Here is a 23,593-nt window from a genome sequence, read left to right as displayed (position 1 = left end):
ATTTTAACAGTCTGTGAGCATCCTTCGGATGACAGACAACACACACAGTTCAGTCCCACACAAAAAGAGCAGTCAAAGGGAGCTGGGTTTAATCAGAGAGATTTACTGCCGCCTGAAAGTTTTTTTTTTCTTTCCTCCAGAGGTTAAGGGGACAATTCTCCCTTCCCCACTGTTCCCACTCGACACCACACAATGCATGCAATGAAGTCATCTAATTGTCACTCATACACACAGAGATGGTAAGAGCAAGAAAGATAAATCAAGAAGGAACAGTAGGACGTAGCATTCCCCTGCTGTTGATCCTGCTAACCTTTCTGCAGCTAAAGGGGAGCATATTACAAAAGTTACCAGGTATGAGCTCTCTGGGGATTGCATGCAATCATCAGTCATTATACAGCCCCGACAGATAAGGACTGTATTAAAGCGAAAGTGAAGCGGGACAAGAAAAAGGAGAATGACAGGGATGAACAGAAGAGTTGGAAGTCTGTAGCAACAGACAAAAAAACTGAATAAAACATGATTTGTAAGCTGATTGAAAAAGACGGGCAGTTTGGCAACCATCAAGGCAGATGAAAAACCTTGCTGTATGTTGGTCGACTCCATTAAATCCGTCACAGTGAGAGAGAGGCCTGGCGTAGAGTTTAATTTTTAATCTAATCTGAGTGAGTATTTTAGAGTTACAGTCTTTTTAGTACATAATTCCTTGCTGATGTGTTGCTGATACTAAGCAAACTAAGAAACACTTTCCCAAAGCATAATGTGGCAGAAATTGCAATGCAGCCTTTTAGGTGGCCATGTACTGCCATAATTGCAGAAGCTTGACAAGAACAGCCCAGGGTTTAAAAAGCTAATGAAAACAGTACAACTAATGCTAATTCAGCCATCAAATGAAACGCAGTAGTAGTATGTGGCCTTGTGGCCATTGTGCAGCATGGAAAACTCAACAGGCAGAGATAGAGACACACAAATGTGAGAAACTAACGTTAAGACAAATTGGATAAGACTAAGGCCAGGTCCACACGTACTGTACCAAAACAATCTTTTTTTTTTTGCGTCTTCCCTGGCATCGTTTCAAGAATATTTGCATCCAAACGGATCCATTTGTAAATTACTCAACAAGCTACTTCATATCCTAGGCCTATAGGTGCCGTTGTTTCTGCTACAGAAATTCACCAACCAAACGGAGAAGAAGAGGCGTAGAATGCGCATAAAACTTACATGCTACAGACAGTTTATTTTGCCGTAGTAACCCTAATAGGTTCTCCCGCAGGAACAGAAACATGTAGTCCGCCATTGTTATGATACGTCGTCGCGGGGTGTGGCGATGACATCATCGATACGCAAGTATGCAAACGTGCTGTATTTATAAATGTGCTGTATTTATATAGCGCTTTTCCAGTCTTAACAACTGCTCAAAGCGCTTTTACATCATACAGGAAACATTCACCAGTCACACACATTCATACACTGTGGCCGGGGCTGCCGTACCAGGTGCCACCTGCTCATCAGATACACACTCACACACATTCACACTCCGATGCGCAGCACCGGGGGCAACTCGGGGTTCAGTGTTTTGCCCAAGGACACTTCGACAATGACTGCAGGGGCGGGGATTGAACCACCAACCTTCTGATTGGCAGGCAACCGCTCTACCACTGAGCCACAGCCGCCCCACAGTGGCTTTGCCGTCCAAACAAATACACAAGGGTGGTGTTTTCAAATTCTTTCACCCTGGGAACAGGTTTAAAAAAAAGTGCATTTTCAGCCAGTGCATTTACAGGATTTGTTTGAACAATCTGCCAAAACCATGCAAAACGTGTGTTTACACCAAAAAGTGTTTCTGTGTGGATGGCCCCTCAGACTACGTTCAGACTGCAGGCAAAAGTGGCCCAAATCAGATTTTTTGGGGGGTCAAGTGACCAGGTCAGACTTCTTCAGAAGTAGTGTGAACACTCAAATCTTGCCCAGATCTGATTTTTTCAAACCACATTTAGACTACTTCCATATGTGGTCCTGAATAAGACCCAGGTCTGATTTTTTTCAATGCAGCCTCAGTGTGAACAACCAAGGTGGATTTGATTTGACTTTTACGTCAATCTACACCGACATTCGTCACAATTATGTACCGGCGGGAGTTAGCCCTAGACACAGACAGTAAAATTTAAAACTTGACTAGGCCTACAATATTGATAACAGTGATGGAGCAAGTGAGAGTCTTAGAGTGAGGTGTTAGACTTAATTAGTGTATGGGGAGATACTTCAATCAAAACAATAAGGATCATACCGTAACCGCTCAGTTTTTGACAAAGAACGGGGACACAGGAGAACAACATTTTGAAATAAAAGCTCAAATGCTTTCTTTTTCAATAGCCCCCCTAACTTAAGTGCAACAGTGTGCTGTGTCTGATGTCATTGTTATTGTTCTTTTGCGCATGTGGGTTAGTTTGAAACTGCATACAGTTCACACTGGAATATGATATGGGCCACATTTTAAAAGGTAATGTGAACAGCCACAAGTAAAATCCGATCTGAGCAAAAAATCCAAATTAAGTATATAGACTTGCGGTGTGAGCATAGCCTTAGTTGTTGTTGTACTTATTTATCAATTAAATCAAGAGTATTTCCTTTCAAGATAAACAAATATTGCTAAAGAAACCAGTTCTGGCAGGCTGTAACTAGCATCACTATGGAGAGAGTCAAGCAGAATAACACCCAGTGTGCTCAACCGAGCAAATCTTGGCCATCAGTGACATGACATGTCATAAACACATTGGAAAAATGCCCAAGCACCCTAGAGACCATCTTCTCTAAAGGAACAACACAAACGGGAGGCAAGAGAAAGACAAAGATGGAGACAGATGTAGAGTGAAAATGATTGGAGGGCAATGAGAAATGGAAACATGGAAATGAGAGTGTAAGGAACAAAGGGGGTGTTGACAAGGGTGGGCAAACAGTGGAGGATATAGACCTATAGGATGCCTAGGAGACGTCTAATATTGACTGCATATCTTCTGCCTAAAGCAGAGAAAGGCAGGAGAAGAGGAACAGAGGATTTAGGCCTCCTGATATTAGTAACAGCATTGGAGAGGGATTTCTCTATGTGATCTCATTAATGTAGGACTCCTCACAAAAACCTTGTTCTCAGGCTTAAAACTGTGATGAGGAAGCGACAAGCTCACACAAAGGCTGCTCAGACACCACCAGCTTACTGTGACGTGTAGATGTTACACTTGCTGCATTCTGTTTGTCATTGAAGCTGTAACCAAGTGAGATTACTGTAAATGGGATATTACTACTTTTTTTAATGGTTAAACAAAGCCACCGCATGGAGAATTACGCCAGATCGCAGCTTTATCATACTGAGAAAAGAGGACACACGTTCCTCAATCTTCTGCTAGTCTCACACCACACAAACAAAGCACCTCGCAGTTGTGCATTTAGTATATCCTGCAGCAACCGTGCGACACAAGACTTTTTTGAAGGAAGATCCAAACTGGAGATGAGCGGTGGCAGTTGATGACATTACTGGATTAGCTATTTTTAGAAAATATGGTGTTTTATCTTGCATTTCATTTTCAAGTATGCCTCCCTCAAGATTTCTGTGTGTATGTAAATGTGGGTAAGGATCAGGCTACGCATGTCCTGCTGACAGTACTTAAATCATGATATTTCAGTCCCAACTCCAGATTTTTGCAATCATGACCATTACACCTTCACACAGATTATACCAAGGTGAATCCTAGCCATTTGTGATTACGGGCCTGATTCTTCCACGTCCACAGCCCCAGAGCCTTTTTTGAAGTGTCTATTTTGTAGGGGATAGGTTTGGAATAGTTGCAATGATCGTTATGGGCACAACATAACTGAGAACAGTGGAAAAACTAATGTGTAGGGTGTGTGCATGATTAGAGTGAGATGTGATCATTTGTGTTTCTGTGCATGTGCAGGGCTAACACACAGTGACTAATTACACTCCACTCAGCAGTTCCACTAGATTCAATGTGAAAGCTCTAAAACACACACTGCACTAGACCGGTTAGACTTGACATTAACAGTCCACTTCTGAAAAAGGACTTAGAGATAGGAGCAGACAAACCAGAGCGCTATCTAAACAACAGCATTAAACAGGGGTAGCCAGGGCTCTCATGTTCGCTGAATGAATGTGCTTGTGTGGGTTTTTTTCACATATACAAGTGCTGTATGTGTATATGGCCCCTTGCGGTCAAATAAACACTCAGCAGTCCATTGTGTATCTTTCGCCTCCGTAGCTCTCGACTTTGTTAATTGAGAGCTACGGAGCCTGAATTTTGTGTGCTTACAAAAGCAGTCACAGAAGCAACAGAAGCCACATGCAAATGTTTCAGAGGCCACCCTGAAATATGTGATAGCCATGATTCACGACCTCACTTGGGCAGCAAAAGTGCCAGAGCTTGGTCCCACTTATTTGGATGCGGTCATGGTTCAGTAATGCAGTGATGTTGTTGCTTCCTTGCTGCGGTGTGCAGGATCCCCATAGCATGAATTGGACAAACGTGCATTGACATATTGCAATTCATACACATGGATTCACACAAGACATAAACATGAATCCATGCTACTATATTTGCTTACCACCTTTGCTCTGCTTCCTCTTAAACAAATTTACAATGACACACACTGACCAGCAGTCAATCCAGTGAACAAAACAGACCATAGACTCAGCCACGCCAGTTTGTGGATCAAAAAGTCCCAGATTTACAATATGCTAATATCACACTCTTGCTATTAAAAACCCTTATGGATAAAAATGTCTGACAATGAAAATCCATTGAGGAAACACTCACTGTGTGTCCCAATAACCTCGTTATTTGACACCAATCTTAACTGAGGACTGCTTCTATCTGTCCTTTGACACCCTTATGTGGCTTTTGGAGCAGAAGAAATCAATACTTCTGGAGATGGTTACTTTCACACCTGCCAATCTCTGACAATTCCTCAAATAACTATAATCATCTTTGAAAACACCTCTTCCTTTCTTCATCTCTGAAGAATACGCTCAAGAACATCCGGCATCTTAGATTAGTTAAATCACACCACCTAAAGTATATAACAAGCCTGAAAACAAGATCACCAAAACATGTTTGATTTAAAATAGGTTGAAATGAATTAAACCTCTAATAAAGTATGTTTTAAAGTAGCGTTCAATGCAGAAACCATGTTGATTAGTGTAGGGGAAAGTGTAGAGGTAGAGATCTGTATTGTAAAGCGTATTGGCTCAGTAATGGACCAACCAAAGTAGCAGACCCAAGCAGCTTGCTATCACTCAATCTCTCATTGCACACAAACACACAGGCAAACACTATTTACTGCTGCCCACAGGGCTGTACAGCCTTGTTAGCCAGTGGTGCTAATCTTGTGGTGGGCCAGACAGCACGGACCCAGCTGTGAAAGAGTGGCTATCTCTATACAAAGACCCCAGTCAGCACTTTGGTACTCTAAAAACAGATGCTGCCTGAGCTGATGAGTGTCCCTCCCAGCAAAGCAGCCAATTCATAATGGGACGGTCCACAACTTGGGTGAAAATTCATCCTCTATTATGTTTACTAGCCTTGTTTGAAAGGTATTTACATTATGACACCGATAGAACTGATCATTGTTCATTTAAGTAAATCTTTATTGTCCCACTTGGTGCATTGTGTTTGCCCTTCATACAATTGTGCTTTGCCAAAGATGACGTGGAGGAGAAATCAGACTCATCAAAAAGATGCCTCTTGTGTATTCAAGGATGACGGGAACATTAGGGCTGCATGACATAAGGAAAATATGCAATATGCAAGAATGTTGAATATTGCAATAACGATATTACTAACGTTAAATAAACAGATATTAAAGTGAACCCAGTTCTGTTGCTTTCAGTATTCTGCTAAAATACAACAAATCGTTGAATTTAAAACAAACACAAGTAAATCATTTTATTATATATATATATATATATATATATATATATATATATATATATATATATATATATATATAACATTCTTTTATTGAAGAAATGTAACAGTGTATTGAATAAAAACAAATCACTAAAAAAACATTGACATTTTCATGTGTAATTTTCTATTGATAATTTCTTTCAACTAACACAAAAAAAAGTTTTGTGTCTATTGAGATATGTCGCAGCATTCTTGAGGTGTATATTGCGCCAGTTGGTATTGCGATAAAAAAAAATAAAAAACATATTGTGCAGCCCTATTGGCCATGAAAATCTTGTTTGGTTGTAGTGACAACTAAATCCCCTTCCTTTTGACTAGAGGAGGCTCCGTCTAACAAAATGCCCATCTGACTGCTGGGATTTTGGCTAACCAAGATAAACAGAGTAAACCCACTCCAACCCAAAGTTAATGAGCTTGTGAAAGATCAGCTGTCTCAGAAGAGGGATCTCTGCTTTGAGCTACACTGATGCCCTATGGGTCCCTGTGCCTAATCCAGGGATCAATAATCTTGTTGTCAATACAACCCTGTATGCTGACACTTGGCTTTGTGATACCTGCTACAAACTATTAATGAGTGTGTTCATGTGAATGCTCTGGTGCGGGTCCAGGGTGAGAAAAGCCAGGGTTTTGAGTAAATCCCAAATCACCAAAAACAGTTCACAGAGGATGGAACAACCACAATCAAATCCTAAACCTGATTTTGGGACCATACCTCTCCGCCGTTTCTCTGACAGAGGACAGTACATCCCCAATCATCCAAAAGTTGACCCCGCTACATGTAAGATTATGAGTGAAAGTGACAAGAGCAGCAGAGTCCTCAATAATTCATCACTCACTATAGTATTTTGTGGCCTGGCTTTGATACACCAAAGTAGTCACAGCGCTTCTAAGCAAGAAGAAAAGAGAAGTAGTTTTGCATATTTGAGATGATATCAATTATTCACCTATAGTCAACCATACAGTCTTCCTGGGTAGCTTATAGCACCAGAAGGTGAATAAAACTATATATATATATATGTATATATATATATATATATATATATATATAAATAATACATAATTTTATTTAAATACTAAACATATTTTATAATTCCGTAAAATATTACATAGCAGTTTAGTACTGATTTAAGTTGTTCTGGTGTGCTCAGGTGTTAATTGAATGTCTCAAAAAATACAATGAATATTTAAATTTGATAAGCTGGAACCAATAAAACTTTGAAATTTTTCAATGAATGCATTGTCACATTGTAGCCTGCCTAACTGTTTTTTTATTAAAATATTTCATGCTTTTTTGTTTAGTCCAATTTAAGGCAGACACACGTCAGTCAGGTTTTCCCTGAAATCATCATCATCATGATAAAGATTGATGTGTGAATAAATAATGAATTAGTAAGAAGTTAAAAGACAGTTGGGCCGCTACAGAATTCTTTAGAACTGCATCAAGGCTGTGCTACATTTAAAATTAAAATATACAACAAATGTAACTTCCCAGCTTGGGAGGTGAAAGGCATGTAACATAAAACCAGGGTTTTTTGGTACAAGGAAAGTGATTTATTGGTAGCAGAAAGTTTAAAGTGAGTTAACAGAATAAGGTACACAAACTACATGTGTGAAAGTTGTTATCAGTTAATGGATTTAAAGCCCGGCCCAGTCTCACAAGGACCACAATTTCTGCACACATAGTATTTAACATTAGACAAAGCAGAGCATAACTAATGACACGTTGGCGAGCGGTTCAAGTGTATTCACGGCCGCCTTGAGTGCCAATTTGACACACTAAATATATCAGCAGGTGCGCTTGATTGCTCCTTCCGAATTGGAGGGTGATGCTAAGTGCTGCTCCAATCAGTGCCCTTAGAGTATCAAACAGGAAGTGGGAAAGATCAGACCCAGCTGGACCATCCCCAACTGGAAACCACACATCCTACTTCACAGGCTTTATCAGTCAAGTACACGTGTGTGTAAAGATGGACTGATAAACTGATATATTATGAGACTCTGATATATTATGAGATTATGAGATATATTATATATATATATGAGAAAACAGTTAATTAAGTAAGTCACACATACACAAACAACCTTTTCATCGCTGACCAAGTGACAGTTAATGTGATCCAACAGTTGTGGGACACTGTGTTCTGGGTAGGGCTGGGCAATATATTGGTATCATATTGATATCATGATATGAGACATGATACCGTCTGAGATTTTGGAAATCGTTATATCCTAAATGGGTTAAGTGTTGTCTTTTCCTGGTTTTCCTGGTCTGTACGGACCAAAGTATGGTGGTGGACTGGTAGGTGGAGAGGTGCCAGTTCACCTCCTGGGCACTGCCAAGGTACTCTTGACTAAGGCACCGAACCCCCAACTGCTTGGGGTGCCTTTCCATGGGCAGCCCCCTTACTCTGACAACTCTCCATTAGTGCATATTTAGTGCACTATATATAGGTACTGAGCATGTGTGTGTAATTCAGGCCTGTGTGTAATGTGTGTAATAACAACAGAGTGTAAATTGTAATTTCCACTGGCAGATAAATAATAAAGTCTACATTATTATTGTTATTATTATATTATTATATTATAAAATATTATTATATTATTATATAAATCTCATTGTGAAGATATTTTGTTAAAGCACCAATTTTCAACCCTGTAATATCTCCACAATACTGACATTGAGGTATTAGGACAAGACTATCGCAATTTCTGCATTTCTGATTTTCTCCATATCACCCAGCCCTACTCCCTGGACACCTGACATGCTTGTGCGACCTGAGTGTGTACACGGAGGAAACCAGCGTGGGAAAAGTATTTAATACCCATTTTAGAAAAGTAGCTGCTCTTCCACTTATTAATGGGCCTTTTGTAGAGTGAATACAGTATGTGGCAGGTAATATATAGCCTTAATGGATGACTGCCTTGAATGAATAAATAACAAAGTGAAGGGGTTTCCTGTACTTTAGGACACACTGATACATTGCAGTCATCAATACCAGTGGTCTATGAGCCAGTTTTCTCTTTTTAATTTTCATCTGTATTTGTTGGCACAATTATGTGAGGGTTTAATATGTACAGCATATCAGCCTCAAGTTGAAAAAAGATTAAAAAAAACGTCAACAGCACACACACAGCCAATGGCTACATTCTCTAATAATTCCATAAAAGCGAGCAGAAAAGACAAAATGTGAAATTTGTTGCTTGCAGCCAGTGGGGTGGCAACTGAGCGCTGGGCAAAGGTTAAATGGGCTTTGTGAGTCATCAGGATCAGAGCGGAGAGGAGAGGAGAGGAGAGATTGAGTGGGTTGATGGTCAATAGCAGCTGTATATATAGTGGGAAAATGCTGGGAGGACACTGGGGGGGGGCTGGGCAAACAGGCGTATTGCAAAGCCGTGTGCAGCCCTGCCAGACATGGAAGTAATTACAATTTAAAGAATGTATATGCATTCAAATGTCATTTTTGATAAACATCATTTTCATGTTACAACAAGCTTGTGTCCATGGCATTTCCATTGTAGAAAAACGCACGTATCAAAAGGCTGTGACAAAGGTTGACAAGATAATGACTAATGTTCTTTCTTCCTGATAATGATAAGTGAATTTACATGTTAGAACTAAGAATCTAAGGCCCTACATAGCGTATATGTATATACGGAGCAGGTAGTGTGTCTGATTTCAATCTAGCTGTGAGATTATAATCACTGCGTATCTTTGCAGTCTGAGCAGGGACATCAGGGTTATCGCTTCCCCACAGAACTGACACAAGGAAAGCAGTGGTAGCAGATAATTTGGAAGAAAATTGCCTAGTCACAATATATTCCTCCTTTTGATCAGTAAAAGCCACAGAGTGTCAAAGAGAAAATCCCTGAAAGTTTGTTTCAAGCAAAGCTTATGTCTACATCTTCAAATGAAGTGTCTCATATCTCACATCCAACTGCTATAAGCTAAAGTGCTACAACGGTAGGTGTGGGTGCATTACGTCGGGGTGCAAAAAGCCAAGGTGACTGAAGCAGCCTGGCTCTGGTAGGACAATGCAGAGTATCTGGCAGCCCTAAAAACAGCCAGCTCAGCAGGTTTAGGGGTGAAAGAGATATACAGAGAGGACTGGCAGGGTGGGGCAATATCACTGATGTGAAACGCCATTGACTTTTTTGGGCCAGCATCCAGAAGCATCCAATGATGCTGAGCAAGAATAAACAGGAAATGACTTATTCTAACAGTAAGTCATAGCACCCGAAGCCTGGACTGCATCCTGGTCTGTTGACATGTGTTCAACGTACATTATAATGGGTTCATGTGCTGTTTACAACTGAAGGGCAAATTATCATCAAACTGGCTTTTAAATCAATGAACCGAAAAACGTCGCTTTTACTATCATTTTTCAGTAATTATTCAGTAATTCTGGCTGTCAAAATGTTATATACTGTAAGTTTGGCTCACCACACACGCGAGTGAAGCAGTAATTATGGATGGATCTTCTTTACTGCATACTGTACGTAGCCCCATCAAAAAAAAACTCACTAACTATGTTGCAGATTCAAAAAGATTTCACTTTTGGTCAGTTAGTTAATATTTATCCTTTTTAATTCTGCGCTTCTAATACAGCATGGCAGTTGGGTGTTATGTCACAGTCTGGCCTATCTTTATCTAGTCAATGTCAGTACATGCACACTGTACGTACTGTACATCTCATCTCTTTACATAACACATTGAAAATGACATCCTAATTCTGTGGGGCAGCACTGTACAGTGCATGTGTGGTGTGTAGGGATTTCCACACAGTGTGAGGATGTCCATTATGCAGTTTAAATAAAACAGAAAGGACTAAAAAAAAAACATGTTCAACAAGACCGATGTTACTCAAGTCTCCCTTTCTCTCTTCATGGCCCATAAAGATGGGGAGCTGTCTGCCATACATTGGTTTGTCAGTTAACACACAAGACCCATCTTAAGCTGATAGATGACTTATACACACTGAGAACTGCTTATGTTCTCCACCCTACTTCTCTGCTCGTTGGACAGTTTCTCATTTATTACAAAGCCATTCTTTCAGTAAGACCAGAGGGACCTTAATGATGGCGGGCTGGCCTCAGAAAGACCTTCTCTCTAGGGTCAGACAAGTTGGATTGAGGACACATGGGCGCTGCTTTTTACTACAAGGAGTTCCTCTTAATGCCAAAGGAAGACTAGAATTAACACAATTTCTGCTGAGAACAACTTTTACTATGGAGAAACACATGTATCAATACACATGGTGAAATGTACCACAACCTCCTGCAGATACAAAGGCACCCTAAGGGGCAGCAAATGACACCAGAAATAGTCTTCCCACAGGGAGCATTTGGGGTCCTGTGTGGCATGATCACTGTCTGCTTCGGGCCAATGAAATGCCTTAAAAAGCAATACATAATTACACACTCTACAAATCATGTGTAAAGGCTCCAAGATAAATTTCCCATCAAACTAATCTCTCCTCATGGCTGGAGGTAAAAACATGTCTACCTATGAGGAAAGGCTAAAAAGAAATCTATTTTTATTCACCCATATAAAGTACTATTGCAGTTCTCCATAGAATACAATCATCCATAGCTGACATAATCAATTATGCCCAGTAAAAACATCTTTAATGATCATTCTTAAGGCTGGTTGGCTCCCACCCGTCATGTGATGCTGGTGCCTTGAACCAATTGGATGTTTGGTGTGATAAGAGGAGCTTTTTAATGGCTTCTTTGACCCAAATCCTCACTAATCATTTAAGAGCTGTAACAAAGATTCTGAAGGATGGGGTGTGGGGGGGGGTAATATTATTTTTAAGCCTACTGTACAATGACTTAATCTCCAACCGCTGGGGTTTGAACATTCTTCCTTTGTTTCCCTTAACACTGGTAAAAGAAAATAGGATATATATATAAGCTTGTGTGGCAACATGGTCAAACGTCAAATCTTTTTTTAAATGTTTCTCAAGCTATGAGTGGATCTAACATGGCAAGAATCGCCTGCCATGTTGAAAACAAATAATCTTTGCCAGCATATGCCTAGGTAAATCGTGTAAAAGTAAATCATTATTTTCAACAGTCAAATATTGCTGGTGTGTTTCCTACACTCTGCAGGTGACAGCTACTACCAGTTTGGCATCTCCTTTGCTCTCACCCACTCTCCCATCTGCTGCCCACCTGATCCACACAAACAAGTCATCTTCGGCCTACAAGCAGCGTGTGTGTGTGTGTGTGTGTGTGTGTGTGTGTACACACACAGGAGTGGCGTGTTATGTCACCTATTATTAATCTCCAGTCTCTTCAGGTGCAGCCTGGCACAGCTGGTGACCACAGCAGCACGTCGCTCCTCTCCTCTCTGCTTCTCTTTACTCCATACCTTTACTTTTCCTTAGTCATTCAATGTTTTTCTTACTGTTTCTCCTCTCCTCTCTTTCCCTTTTATATCCTTTCCTCTCCTATTTCTCCCCTCTCCTTTCCTTTTCTCTTCAGTCCTATCCTTCCATTGTGTTTCCTTGCCCTTCATCTCCTCCCCTATCCCTCCTCTTCTATCCTCTCCTCTTCTCCTTTCTTTTCATTTGTCTCCTCTACCCTCTTTCACTCCTCTCCTTCCCCTTCATTTTTCCATCCTCTCCTATTTTGTCCTCTCTTTCTATTTTCTCTTCTCTGCTCTCCTCTCAATTCTATTCACTTTCTTTCCTGTACTCTTTCCTTTTATTTCCTTTTCCTCTTTTCTTGGCTTATAAACCTCAATTGATGACTGAAAACATATTACACAATAAAATGTAAGCTCTTATACTGAAATACTGTATAAGGTGTTTAGTGTCGGGATGCAACGAATGATTATTTTAATTATCAATTAATGTGATGCGTCATTGTGTCTATGAGATTGTCTATAAAATGTCAGTCATGTAATTGGGTCAACTTAAGTGTCCAAACCACATATAGCCTATCCAGGTACAGTGGAAATATACCTGTAGGCTACTTCTCATAATGCTTCATTGTGAAAGAAAACGGTGTAATAACATCATCTTCCAAAAAAAACACAACAGAAAACCATCTGTCTTTTATGGAAGGCAGAGAGAATAACAGCATCTGCTCTCTTTAAAAAAATTGTCCGCCAGCAGCAGTGTGTCACACTCAAGACCCTGGCTTTAACTTTTCCCCATTTTCCAATTCATCAATCTTCAGCCAGTCATGCTAATTTAATGTGTCCCGGTCCCTTAATGAAAACAGCCACCAAAACATGTCCAGCTGTGAGCCAAGAGTGTGGGGGTGTTTATGTACCTCCATCCCCCTAACCCGCCATTATCGCCGCAGGGTGCTGATGCTATTAACCCAAAGCATACAAAAGAATCTATGATGCTAGTTGTATATATTTGGCTGGCATTATAGACGTGAGCCAGAGCTTTAGGACAAAAACCCAGGATGACTTTATTAACACGCGCACCGTCCGGTGGTTGCTTATTTAGCTTAACCTCTAGGGATGAATTCATAAAAAGTAGCATTTTTTGGAGCTGCAGCAGTGCCTGAGGCAGTGCAGGGATTGACAATCAAGACCATACCCTAATTGCAGCACGCACACAGTTTTACAAATACACAAAACACATGCAACACCTATGCAGCTGGGACAATGCAGATGTTCAAACATATCTCCTCAGCATATCAGGCATGGTGTGGGATATGAGCCAAACCCAAATCTCACCCACAGCTGATAGTAAAGCTACTATGCACTTTTGTGAAATTTATTTTTTAGAGGCAGATGTGCCTTGTTAAGGTTAAGTCATTAGTTAATTAGTCAGTTTTCCAGGTTCTCAAAGGAGGATTTGTTGTTTTTTTCTATTAAATTTCATTGTAAATGTAATGTAAATGTAATATCTTTGTGTTTTGGACTGTAGGTCCAGACAAAACATGGCACTGAAAGGTCATCACCTTTGGTTTTCAGAACCTGTGACAGGCATTTTCCACTACTTTTTAAATATTTCATAGGGTAGGCCTAAATGTAGAGCTGAAACAATTAATTGATTAGTCATTTAACAGAACTACTTTGATAATAATACCAATCGCTTATGTCATTTTTTTTAATAGCAGAAACACTCAAATGGGCAATTTTTATCTGCTTGATAGAATTGTAAACTTTAAAAGTTTTTTGATTTTTTTTAACTGTCAGTCGGAGAAAATAAGCAGTTTGAAGGCGTCACCCTAGACATTTCTGACGTGTAGTATTCATATTATTCAAAATTTCACAGATCAAACCATTAATCAAGAAAATAATGGGCAGACTAACTGATAGCATGGCAATGTATCAGATTAACAATACATACAAGAGGTCTCCTTCCTTTCAAAATATATTTAGAAAAAGAAATAACTACCCAATCAAAATGTCATCATAAAATACATTGAATCTTATGAAATTAATTAATATAGTATTTTACTGCAAACGGATGTATAGAGTTTTGTACAGTTTCTTTGTGAAATGAAATAAAGTTGACCTTGAACCCGAATGCCCAGACAGCCTGAAAGCAATATTGTGCATTTTCATGTCTGAAAATAGTGTCATCACTTAAGGCGACAGAATGAGAATGAGAATCCACCATAAGCTCCATCACCTGCCTTGTGTCTAATGGGCCGTAGATAAATGGGAGAGCAGGAGAGGGACGATGACACTGCATCTGCCATGAGTAATGGCTCAGTGCTGGCTCTGCACTGACAGATCTAGCGAGTTGTCACAAGAGACTGAAGTTATGTCTTGGGATGTCTCGGGGGGAGGGGGGGGGGGTTGGTCGTGGTACTATAACTGCCAGCCATGCCATGCGCACTCCCATGACATGTACTCCCAAGGTAATCATACTAATTGATTAATAGGCAAGATAAATTTAAATTAATGGTGATTTTTAAAATGTTGTTGTGTTGTTGTGTAAATGTAATTTATAAAATTTGGTATGAGTACTTGAACATTATGACACTAGGCCCTTTTTCCCAGCCGACAATTTGACTTGTTGTAGTAGGACAGGCCCAGGTGTTGCCAATAACATTAATGATGGCTCCGCTCAATGCAATTGTCTTAAAGACACACTAGACTACGCTTCGGTCCCCCTACAGGTTGGAAGCGGAATTGTTTAGATTGATAAGAGGATCTGTAGATCGAAAGAACTGGACAATGTAATGTAATGGACAATTCCACTTCCAACGTGTAGTGAGACCGAAGCGGGAAAAGCTCTCTAGTGTTGCTTAAAGACATTTGGATAGAGCGGAGTTATTGTGTTGCTTTATTGGAATTCCCCCATTATTTAATTTGATTGCTTATACCTGTGCTATTCCTTTTGTGACATATCACAAGGTCTTCTGTGGAAAGGGCCTATTAGTGTCAAATCTAGCTTAATGTTCCGGTAATTCCGATTCAAAAACCAAAGGCCTTAACATAACTGGTACTGGAGAGAGCCTCATCCAAAGGTTGATGTTTTATAGAGAAGACAACATAGAAAACATGCCTCCTCCCTTGTCTTAACATGTCCTATACTCCTGAATACAAGAATACAGTATGAAATGCTGACTGGAACTTTCAGAATGTAGGTTATCAAGCTGATGTTAGCATTCTAGTGCAGCTTCAGGCTTCCCATTTACAGCAAACTGATCACAACTAAATACATAACTTAGTAATATAGGGACCTATTTGCAAGTATGGTTGAGGATCACAGTGAACACTCATGTCCTATTGTATCACATAGTGTTACAAGATAACAGATACTCACTGCACAACTCACACTTTCAATTCCACATAGATAGTGGGCATTTTATTACCATCACAATGATTATTCCTTATCATTTTTTTTTTGTGTAGTCAGGTGTTATACACTCTGGCCACATGCTGCACACTGCATGCAATATTACCAAGCATCTGTTGTCACCAAACAAAGACATGTTCTGTAAACATCCCTGTAAAATGATGACATGGGCCCCAAAGGGAATTAAACCAAGAGCATGTTTATTGATTATCTAATACTGAGCAACGGGACAAATCTGCATATCACTTCCTTTCTTTAAATCACAATGTGAAAACATTATAAAACTTTGGTGATAAGGGACACACATCCATTCATATCAGCATGCATAGGCCGACAGCTTAAATCTTCACATTGCCTGCAACTGATTCATAATTTTGTCGATAAAATGTCTGAAAATAGTCAAACTGTTCCTATTACTATCACATTTCATTTGACAAGGAAAAGCAGCAAATATCACATTTCAGACACTAAAACCAGACAGTGTTTTACCATTTTGCTTGAAAATTGACTGAAATGATTAATCAATTAATTGAACAATCCTCTCAGCACTAATACTGACTGCAAATGCCTAAGATTAGGCTTAAAATTCCTTTAAAAATGGGTTTTCAAATCCAACAGGATGAATCATCTTTGACCGTAACCAATCCAATAACAACTCGAACTGAGTAAATCTTGAATGTGATCCACTCCTTTCTATCATTTGGAGACATAAAGAAAGACATATTTCCCCTCTTTTAGGCAATATTTCAAAGGGCAAAACCGTATACACATCACATAGCTTTCCTTCATTGAACCATTTCATTTATTTAATAGAAACATCAATGAAAAATGTTGATCAATAATGAAAGAATAGGAGGCTGTTGCCCCCACCCCCTACAGCCTACGGATCAATAGACACCTGCTGACTATTCATATCTATACATCTGATATCTGCAAGCGAGGCCTTAGTGCTGCCCGTGTTGAAGTCAAAAAACCCTTGGATTGACAGCTAGGGGCTGAGCTACATCTGGCAGCATCACTGGCAGACATCACATAATCCGCTCAGCCCGTGGACACCGGCCGGCGGCAGCAACAATGAGCACAAACCCTGCTGCTGCTGCAGCCGCCGCTCAATGCGTTCATTCACTACAACAGCCGATCAACACATTGCTTTCCCTCCCTCTGCTTGCTTTCATCGTTGCTCTTCAAGATGCAGTGCTTGCAGTGCGGTGAAGCTGCAACGGTCTGCCTTTGATGCTCAGCAGAATCCAGATTTAACAATTAAAAAAAAAAAAAACGGCAAACGGCATCCATATTGCTATACCCTGTTATTTGCACCTGGTCATCCTAGTCAAGCAGCAGCACCACCGGGATGCTAAACACATCCACTGCACCATTATTCTCAAGCGACATACCGGTATGTTGTTACTGAAGACATAATGGGGTGAAAAAAATGCATCTCCGTTTTTGGAAAAAGAAAAGAAAAGAAAAAGATGAGAGGCATGTTGAAACTCACCGTCTGATGCAAACCGGCTCCTGATTCCTCCCCCGGCGGTGAGTGTGTGTTGATGCTGTGGAGAATGATGAGGTGTGTGTCTGATCTGAGGGACTGTGCCCGGCCTGTGTTAGTCCGTCCCCCCTCGGCCGCTGCAGCAGCAAGCTGTGGTCCACACGGATCCTCCGCTCTCCTCACCAGCTCCCCCGCCGCTGTCAAAAACCAGCAACGACAAAGATCGTCTATGCTTTCGAGAAGAGGACGCACTCATGAGCTGAACAACCTGTCCCACTTTTCAGACCCATTCGACATAAGTGGGCGTCGTGCACTATTTCATACAGTCTGTGGTCATGCCTTATTTATTCCCAGCTTCAATGCTCACCCTTGGTGGAAACAGATAGCTAGGCCGACACTATCCAGATCTAGTGTATGTAGCGTTGGTCTACACACAGGCCAACGTTTTTGCTGTTTTCTGTTTAGTTTTATTTTGACGATTACTCCTCAAAGAGAAAAGTGCATTCAGTTACTTCTATATGGTGGCTTCTTGCAAGGATGTCAAATGAACCACATGTATGTAGCCTATACTTAGGCTATAAAATAAATAGACTACAGGCTTGCCTAAAGGAATAAACAGAAGATTTATTACTTTCTTTTTTATGTATCAAAGTAATCCTGCCATAGACCTACATTAATATTTGTCTAATGCGCATGGCTGCATTGGAAGAGCTCTAAACGTCACTTCTGGTAGATGGAGAATATATCAGAGTGAGTCCTCTTTATTTCATCTCCAAATATCTGTCAACCGGTGCCAATCCGGTGCAGAAAGAAAGAAAAAAGCACTACAGCGACCCCGTTATAATGAGCGGCTGCTGTGGGACCTGCAGACAGATATGTGTGAAATAAACAATAACCCTGCAGAGTTCTATTATTGTGCTTTATTGTATTCAATGAAAAGCTCTTTATATTCCTGAAATAAAGGCACATGTAGCCTTTAACATCTCTTGTAATCATCAGAAAGCTGTGTTTGTAGTAGGCCTATCTATTAAAATTTTACTGGATTCATTTTATACTTTCCTTCTAATATTTATTAGATTGGCAAATATGAAAATTTCAGCAATTTCACCACTAGCTCTTCTGGTATCTTGGTGGACTGTTATAAAAAAATACTTCATGCAGATTGGTGCAAGTGTAATAAATTAGATTAGATTAGATACTTTATTTATCCCACGACGGGGAAATTCTGTCGTTACAGTAGCAGCATTAGAGCAACAGCAAAAAAACAAAAACAAAACAATAACACACAAACAAGTAAGCACAAAGAAATACAAGGCAAGAAATACAGGGCAAGAAAAACAGCAAGAAATAGACAATGAAATATAGATGGTAGACTGAGTAAGTAAAATGCCGTCAAACAAAAGGAATTTTAAAGTGCGGTTGCCATGATAAGAGAAACAATATTGCGGTGTAAGTGACGTTAAAATTAAGTTGAAGTGTATAGAGCAAAGCAAGAAGAGTCGGTAGCATAATTAATTTATATTAACCTGAGACCATAAATATTAAAAGTAAGTACTGTTAATTAAATATATAAATACCATATTAAAGATAAACAGAAAGTGTGTGATGTAGATGGGAGAAAAACAGGAACAGAAACTACAACAACTATCAGGTAGAGCAGGTGTTGTAGAGTCTGACAGCGGCCGGGATGAAGGACTGCGGTACCTCTCCTTCCTACACCGTGGGTGTATCAGTCTGCTGCTGAAGGAGCTGCTCAGGGTACACCATTTGTCATGTAGGGGGTGAGAGGTGTTGTCCATGATGGATGTCAGCTTGGCTAACATCCTCCTAAATGTAGGGATACTTAAGTGATCTACTTTTCTGGGGCACCCCGGTGGCCTAAGGGTTTAGGACGCTGGCTGTGAACTGCAGAGACACACAGGTGGTTCTCTGCCATCAACACAGGACAGGTGGCAGACACAGACATGGTGTCAAATGCCTCACTGCACAATACACATTACTGACCCACCAATTCCAATCTGGGACAGACCAAGCATGTCTCCCTCTCACACACATTAAGACGGTGTCATCAACATCCATCAATACCAGTCTCTCACTCCGTTTGTCTACCAGTGAAATGAGTGATGGACATCTGTTTAGACAGCATATTTTCATCATCATTTTTTAGGAAAGGTTTACTGGCACTGCTTATTCACGTTTAGCTCACTGTAAAGCACATTCAAGTCATCAGCACCGTGTGGCAAAATAAAGGGGTATACATGTACAGTTTCTTCACATGATAAAAAGCATGTAACACTCATCCAAGCCGAGGGGCATTAGCATTCACAACTGAGTTATTTACCGTTGGAGTAATGGAGACGAGTCCTGGGAAAAGGCTAGGACCAAGACAAATAGAGCTCTTCTCACAAAAACATATGAGATGATAAAAAAAAAAAGCCGACTCCTTAACTACTCCCTGAAAGACCTAACACCAACCTGCTGACTTAAATGTGAAATTGTTTTGCATAGGTGTGACTTAAAAAAGGTAAAATTAACATCTTAATGTTGATCTAGAAGATTTGAGTTTCCACCACAGGCACAGTCAGTTTTGTTTGATATTCATGCAGGACTGTGGGAAAAAAATAGGATGTGTGTGTTTCTGCAACTTTGTCTGTCTCTCTGTTCTACAAGTTCATCATTCAATACTGTTTAACCAATAATGACCTGAAGCATATTGTTCAAGACACAACACTCAACATGTTTCAATGTCATTTTACATTTTAAGGATTCACGCCAAGCCTTCTCTAGGGAACTGTGTACTTTAAAACCAGCTTATACAAGCCAGGATATTTTATTGTACGGAAATGTCTCAGTGACAGCTTCCAGATACCGACTTCTATTTTGTTATCATCTACAGTCTTTCTAACTTGGTCAGAGAGCAGCTGGGGTCTAGATATTATGAGATGAAGATCAGCAGAAAGAAAAAGCAGAGGAGAATTGACTTAATCTAAGTTTTCCTCGACTCCTTTGGGTGATTTTATCTTCTGTGATGACAGATGTTATGCATGAATCCTGTGTGGGCTTAACACACACTTCTAACCCCTGGAGGACTTATTTGCTGGATTACTTGCACCATTGGAGCTACTGTATCCTCGGATTATAATCACCTGTTTAGGGGTGGCTCTTGTTACATAACCATGCATTTACGGGCTATTATGTAAAGTTCTGACACGGCAGCACATTTAAAAACAAAGCAGAGCCTTGGTGAGATAACTCATTAAAACTTATTCTTGCATGCTTCACTGTTTGTATAAGAAGACACAGGAACATCCTGGCAGACGTTAAGCTAATAAACTGTGCCAAATGAAGCAGCTTGAAAACATGAGTAAAAATCATTATTGGCAAACTTACATTTGCCCACTTTTTTTGCGCATTATGCAGACTGTCATAAAACCCACCAACAGAGACAAAATAAAAGAGGTTGATTGCATAACACACATCAGGGACCATTTTAGGCAAACGTGGGCACACGTACTGTACATTGAGAAGATCGTAAACGAGAAGGGAACTATAACGGTTGCTAAGGAACACCATAAAACCAGACAATCCAATTCTGCTTGAGGAGGAGGAGAGACATCTCCTGCCACGACAAGCAACTAATATTGCTGTGGTATGAACTTTATATATTTCCTTACTCCTTCAAGTAAACACAGCCTGGCACACTCCATCTTACCTTGGCACTTTGACACTTGGCCTTTCACACTCGAGGAAATTGCCAACAGGATGAACATCGCCAGAGAGTTAATCTCATGTTCACCTCATTTGTCTGTCTTGACTGCGCTTGTTAAAGACACTCTGTCTCTCCACACAGCTGGAAAGAAGACCTAAATAATATGTTCGGCCGTGTTTGACAGTGAAATTTCATTGTATTAAATGTTTTTAGATCAACATGAATCTGACCTGAAAATTGAGCCTGGCAAAAGTCAATTCCGGCTGTATAACAAAACCCAAGAACTAAATATTGTGTTCTAGGAATATAATAGAAAGTGATTTGGCTTAAAACTATGCAATTGTGACAAGTACTGCTTAACCTTACCCAATGTCTGCCAGGTCATTCTGTACTTCCTTTATCTTTAAAAAGTTGTTTTTCTCTCCACTCATTTCACTTACTCTTATGTGATGTCTAGTCATTCAGAAAGTTCTGTTGTGAAGTAATCACTTTTCACCATCTTATGCTAACCCAAAACAATGTACGTGAAGAGAATTATGGTACTTTAAAGTACACTGAAACTATAAGCTATCAGCATGGTGAGGTGAATTTGTTTGTTTTGTTCCTTTTAAAAAGGAAAGTGTGTGTGACAGTTGGAGCATCTGCTTTGCATTGTAACGCGGTTGGTTCCAAGAGGAGCCTCCATGCAGCTAAACTGAAATGTATTAATCCAACGTCCAATCAGCCCCAAAGAAGTCCTTAGTAACAGGAAACTTAGACTTCTATGCACCCATTGGTCTCAGAAAAAAACATTTCAACATGTTGCCAGCTTCAGCCTCAACCTAGTCACTCTTGTAGGATCTGTCACCCCTGTGTCAGTGTTTACCTACTGAAAAAAACCTTGCTAGAGCAAGGCCAGGTGTAGGCAGTTCAGCCATAAATCAGACCATGTTTGGTTGAAGCTCAAGCTAGCATTGGGGGAACAAAAATGGGCCATCAATCTATCAGTCAAGCCAGTTACAACTTCGATAGTTTGAATCCAGGAGTGAGGCCTTATTCAAACGTGCAATGCTTGGCATATCTATATTCTATATCTTTCTGACATCAGTCATTGTTGCAAAGGTTTGTAGTTCTGCTCCCTCGCGGCGTATTGTTCACGTTGATTGGGGTAACAACAGTGTGACTGGGAGGAATGATGCTGTGGAATTTCAGTGGATCTTCAAAGGGATCAAAACAATAAAGCAGAAAATCAATGTGTGTGATTGGGAAAAACAGGCAATTCATCATAGGAAGACACGTAGCATTCCTTTGTGACAACTCTATTGTGCGGCTCTTTGTGATGCGTCAGTGTTGAGTAAGTGTCAGCAGAACGTAGAAGCAGATAAATAACATAACATACATTCCTGTGGATTATTTTTCAAATCCAAAAATGTCATAAGCAAAATTAAAAAAATCATACATAGGTAAAAAGAAAACAAACAGAAGTTATATCACGGTTTTGCAAACGTAAATTTTATTTTTTCATGACATTTATCTTTCTTTAGCATTCCACCAACGAAGAATGAAGGGAGGAATCAGAGCAATAAGGATTCTCACGATGTAGAAAGTGTCAAATTTATAAAGTGTGCAACCACGACAGCCAGGGCTGAGGACTTCAGACTAGAGCAAGCTTCATACCGAGGAATGGGCCACAATGGAGAACATGCTTTGTACCAAGAGCAAAACAGTCATTGCATTCTAAAACTTTACCATTAGTATCGAAGCAGCTATTTATGTGTCTGTAAGTGCATATACAGCACAGTGAAATTAAGAACCAGCAGTATTTATTTTGTCTTATTCTTAAATTCTAGCAAGAGCACTCAAATAATTTATAATTATTTCAAATATTATTTACATTTTCATGGTAAAGAACTCTATTTTACAAAGTGCATTAGTTCCTTCTTCTGTGCAGTGTTAGAAATAGGCAGTCATGTTTAGGTTTTCACTTTGCAACCATGTATTATGAATACATCTTGTTTTCAAGTTACTGAAAATTACTTTTACAAAATAACTACAGTAATCATATTATCATTAATTCTTTATATTTTGGTTAAGTGTCAGTGCCAGATTACCATCGTTGTGCGTTCTGTCAACTAACACTTTTAGTCAACCTTTCCATGATCATTCGAGTGATTGATTTCATCAGTCATATTCATATCTTATACCAATTTCATCAAGGACACATTCTGTCCCACAAAGAACAAATTACATCACATTTGAAATTTTCACACTATTATTTACTGTATTGTCTTTTTTAATGGATAATCATAGTTGTAATTGTCTTGTGTTGTGGTAAATGGTGATCAAAAACTAAAAACAAATTGGCATTTCATTCCAAATTGCTTAACACATTGCTTAACAAATGTTTTCAGATTGGCCCCTAATCTATCGGGTCTTCTTACCTTAAAAACTCACTTGTGGTCACAATGTTGCCAAACCAATAACTACAGCTTGGAGAGGAAGGGGAGGCCCTCGTACATTTCGGCCTTGAGCTTGGCCCACTCTGCCAGTCTCTGGATGGCGCTCTTCTCCTGGCTGAGCACGCTGGCCACCTTCCTCAGCTTGGCCTCGTTGCGCTCCAGGTAGCGTTCCCCCTCGCCCTTGAGGAAGTTCAGCTTCTCGG

The 23,593-nt window shown here is 40.0% G+C and overlaps 2 protein-coding genes across 16 annotated transcripts in view; both read right to left on the bottom strand.

Annotated features, from left to right (window-relative positions):
- nrcama (neuronal cell adhesion molecule a) overlaps positions 1–17,491 on the bottom strand; it is a 1,100,153-nt gene extending 1,082,662 nt beyond the window's left edge. For 10 of the 15 annotated variants that reach the window (XM_032505052.1, XM_032505054.1, XM_032505061.1 and 7 more), the window contains exon 1: positions 17,250–17,468. The gene's annotated coding sequence lies outside the window, so the exon portion shown is untranslated. Of the gene's footprint in view, positions 1–17,249 lie in introns of all 15 variants that reach the window. The other 5 variants (XM_032505065.1, XM_032505066.1, XM_032505068.1 and 2 more) reach the window with 2 other exon arrangements.
- A 5,923-nt stretch (positions 17,492–23,414) lies between these two features.
- Positions 23,415–23,593, bottom strand: part of pnpla8 (patatin-like phospholipase domain containing 8) — an 8,675-nt gene continuing 8,496 nt past the window's right edge. Inside the window, exon 10 of the mRNA XM_032505821.1 lies at positions 23,415–23,585. Within this exon, the coding sequence (XP_032361712.1) occupies positions 23,415–23,585 (171 nt within the window). The remainder of the gene's footprint in view (positions 23,586–23,593) is intronic.

Source organism: Etheostoma spectabile, chromosome 23 (genome assembly GCF_008692095.1).
Source record: "Etheostoma spectabile isolate EspeVRDwgs_2016 chromosome 23, UIUC_Espe_1.0, whole genome shotgun sequence".
Classification (NCBI taxonomy): Eukaryota; Metazoa; Chordata; class Actinopteri; order Perciformes; family Percidae; genus Etheostoma; species Etheostoma spectabile.
Note: the sequence above shows the minus strand (reverse complement) of the source record. Positions and strands in the feature narration are given on the sequence as shown.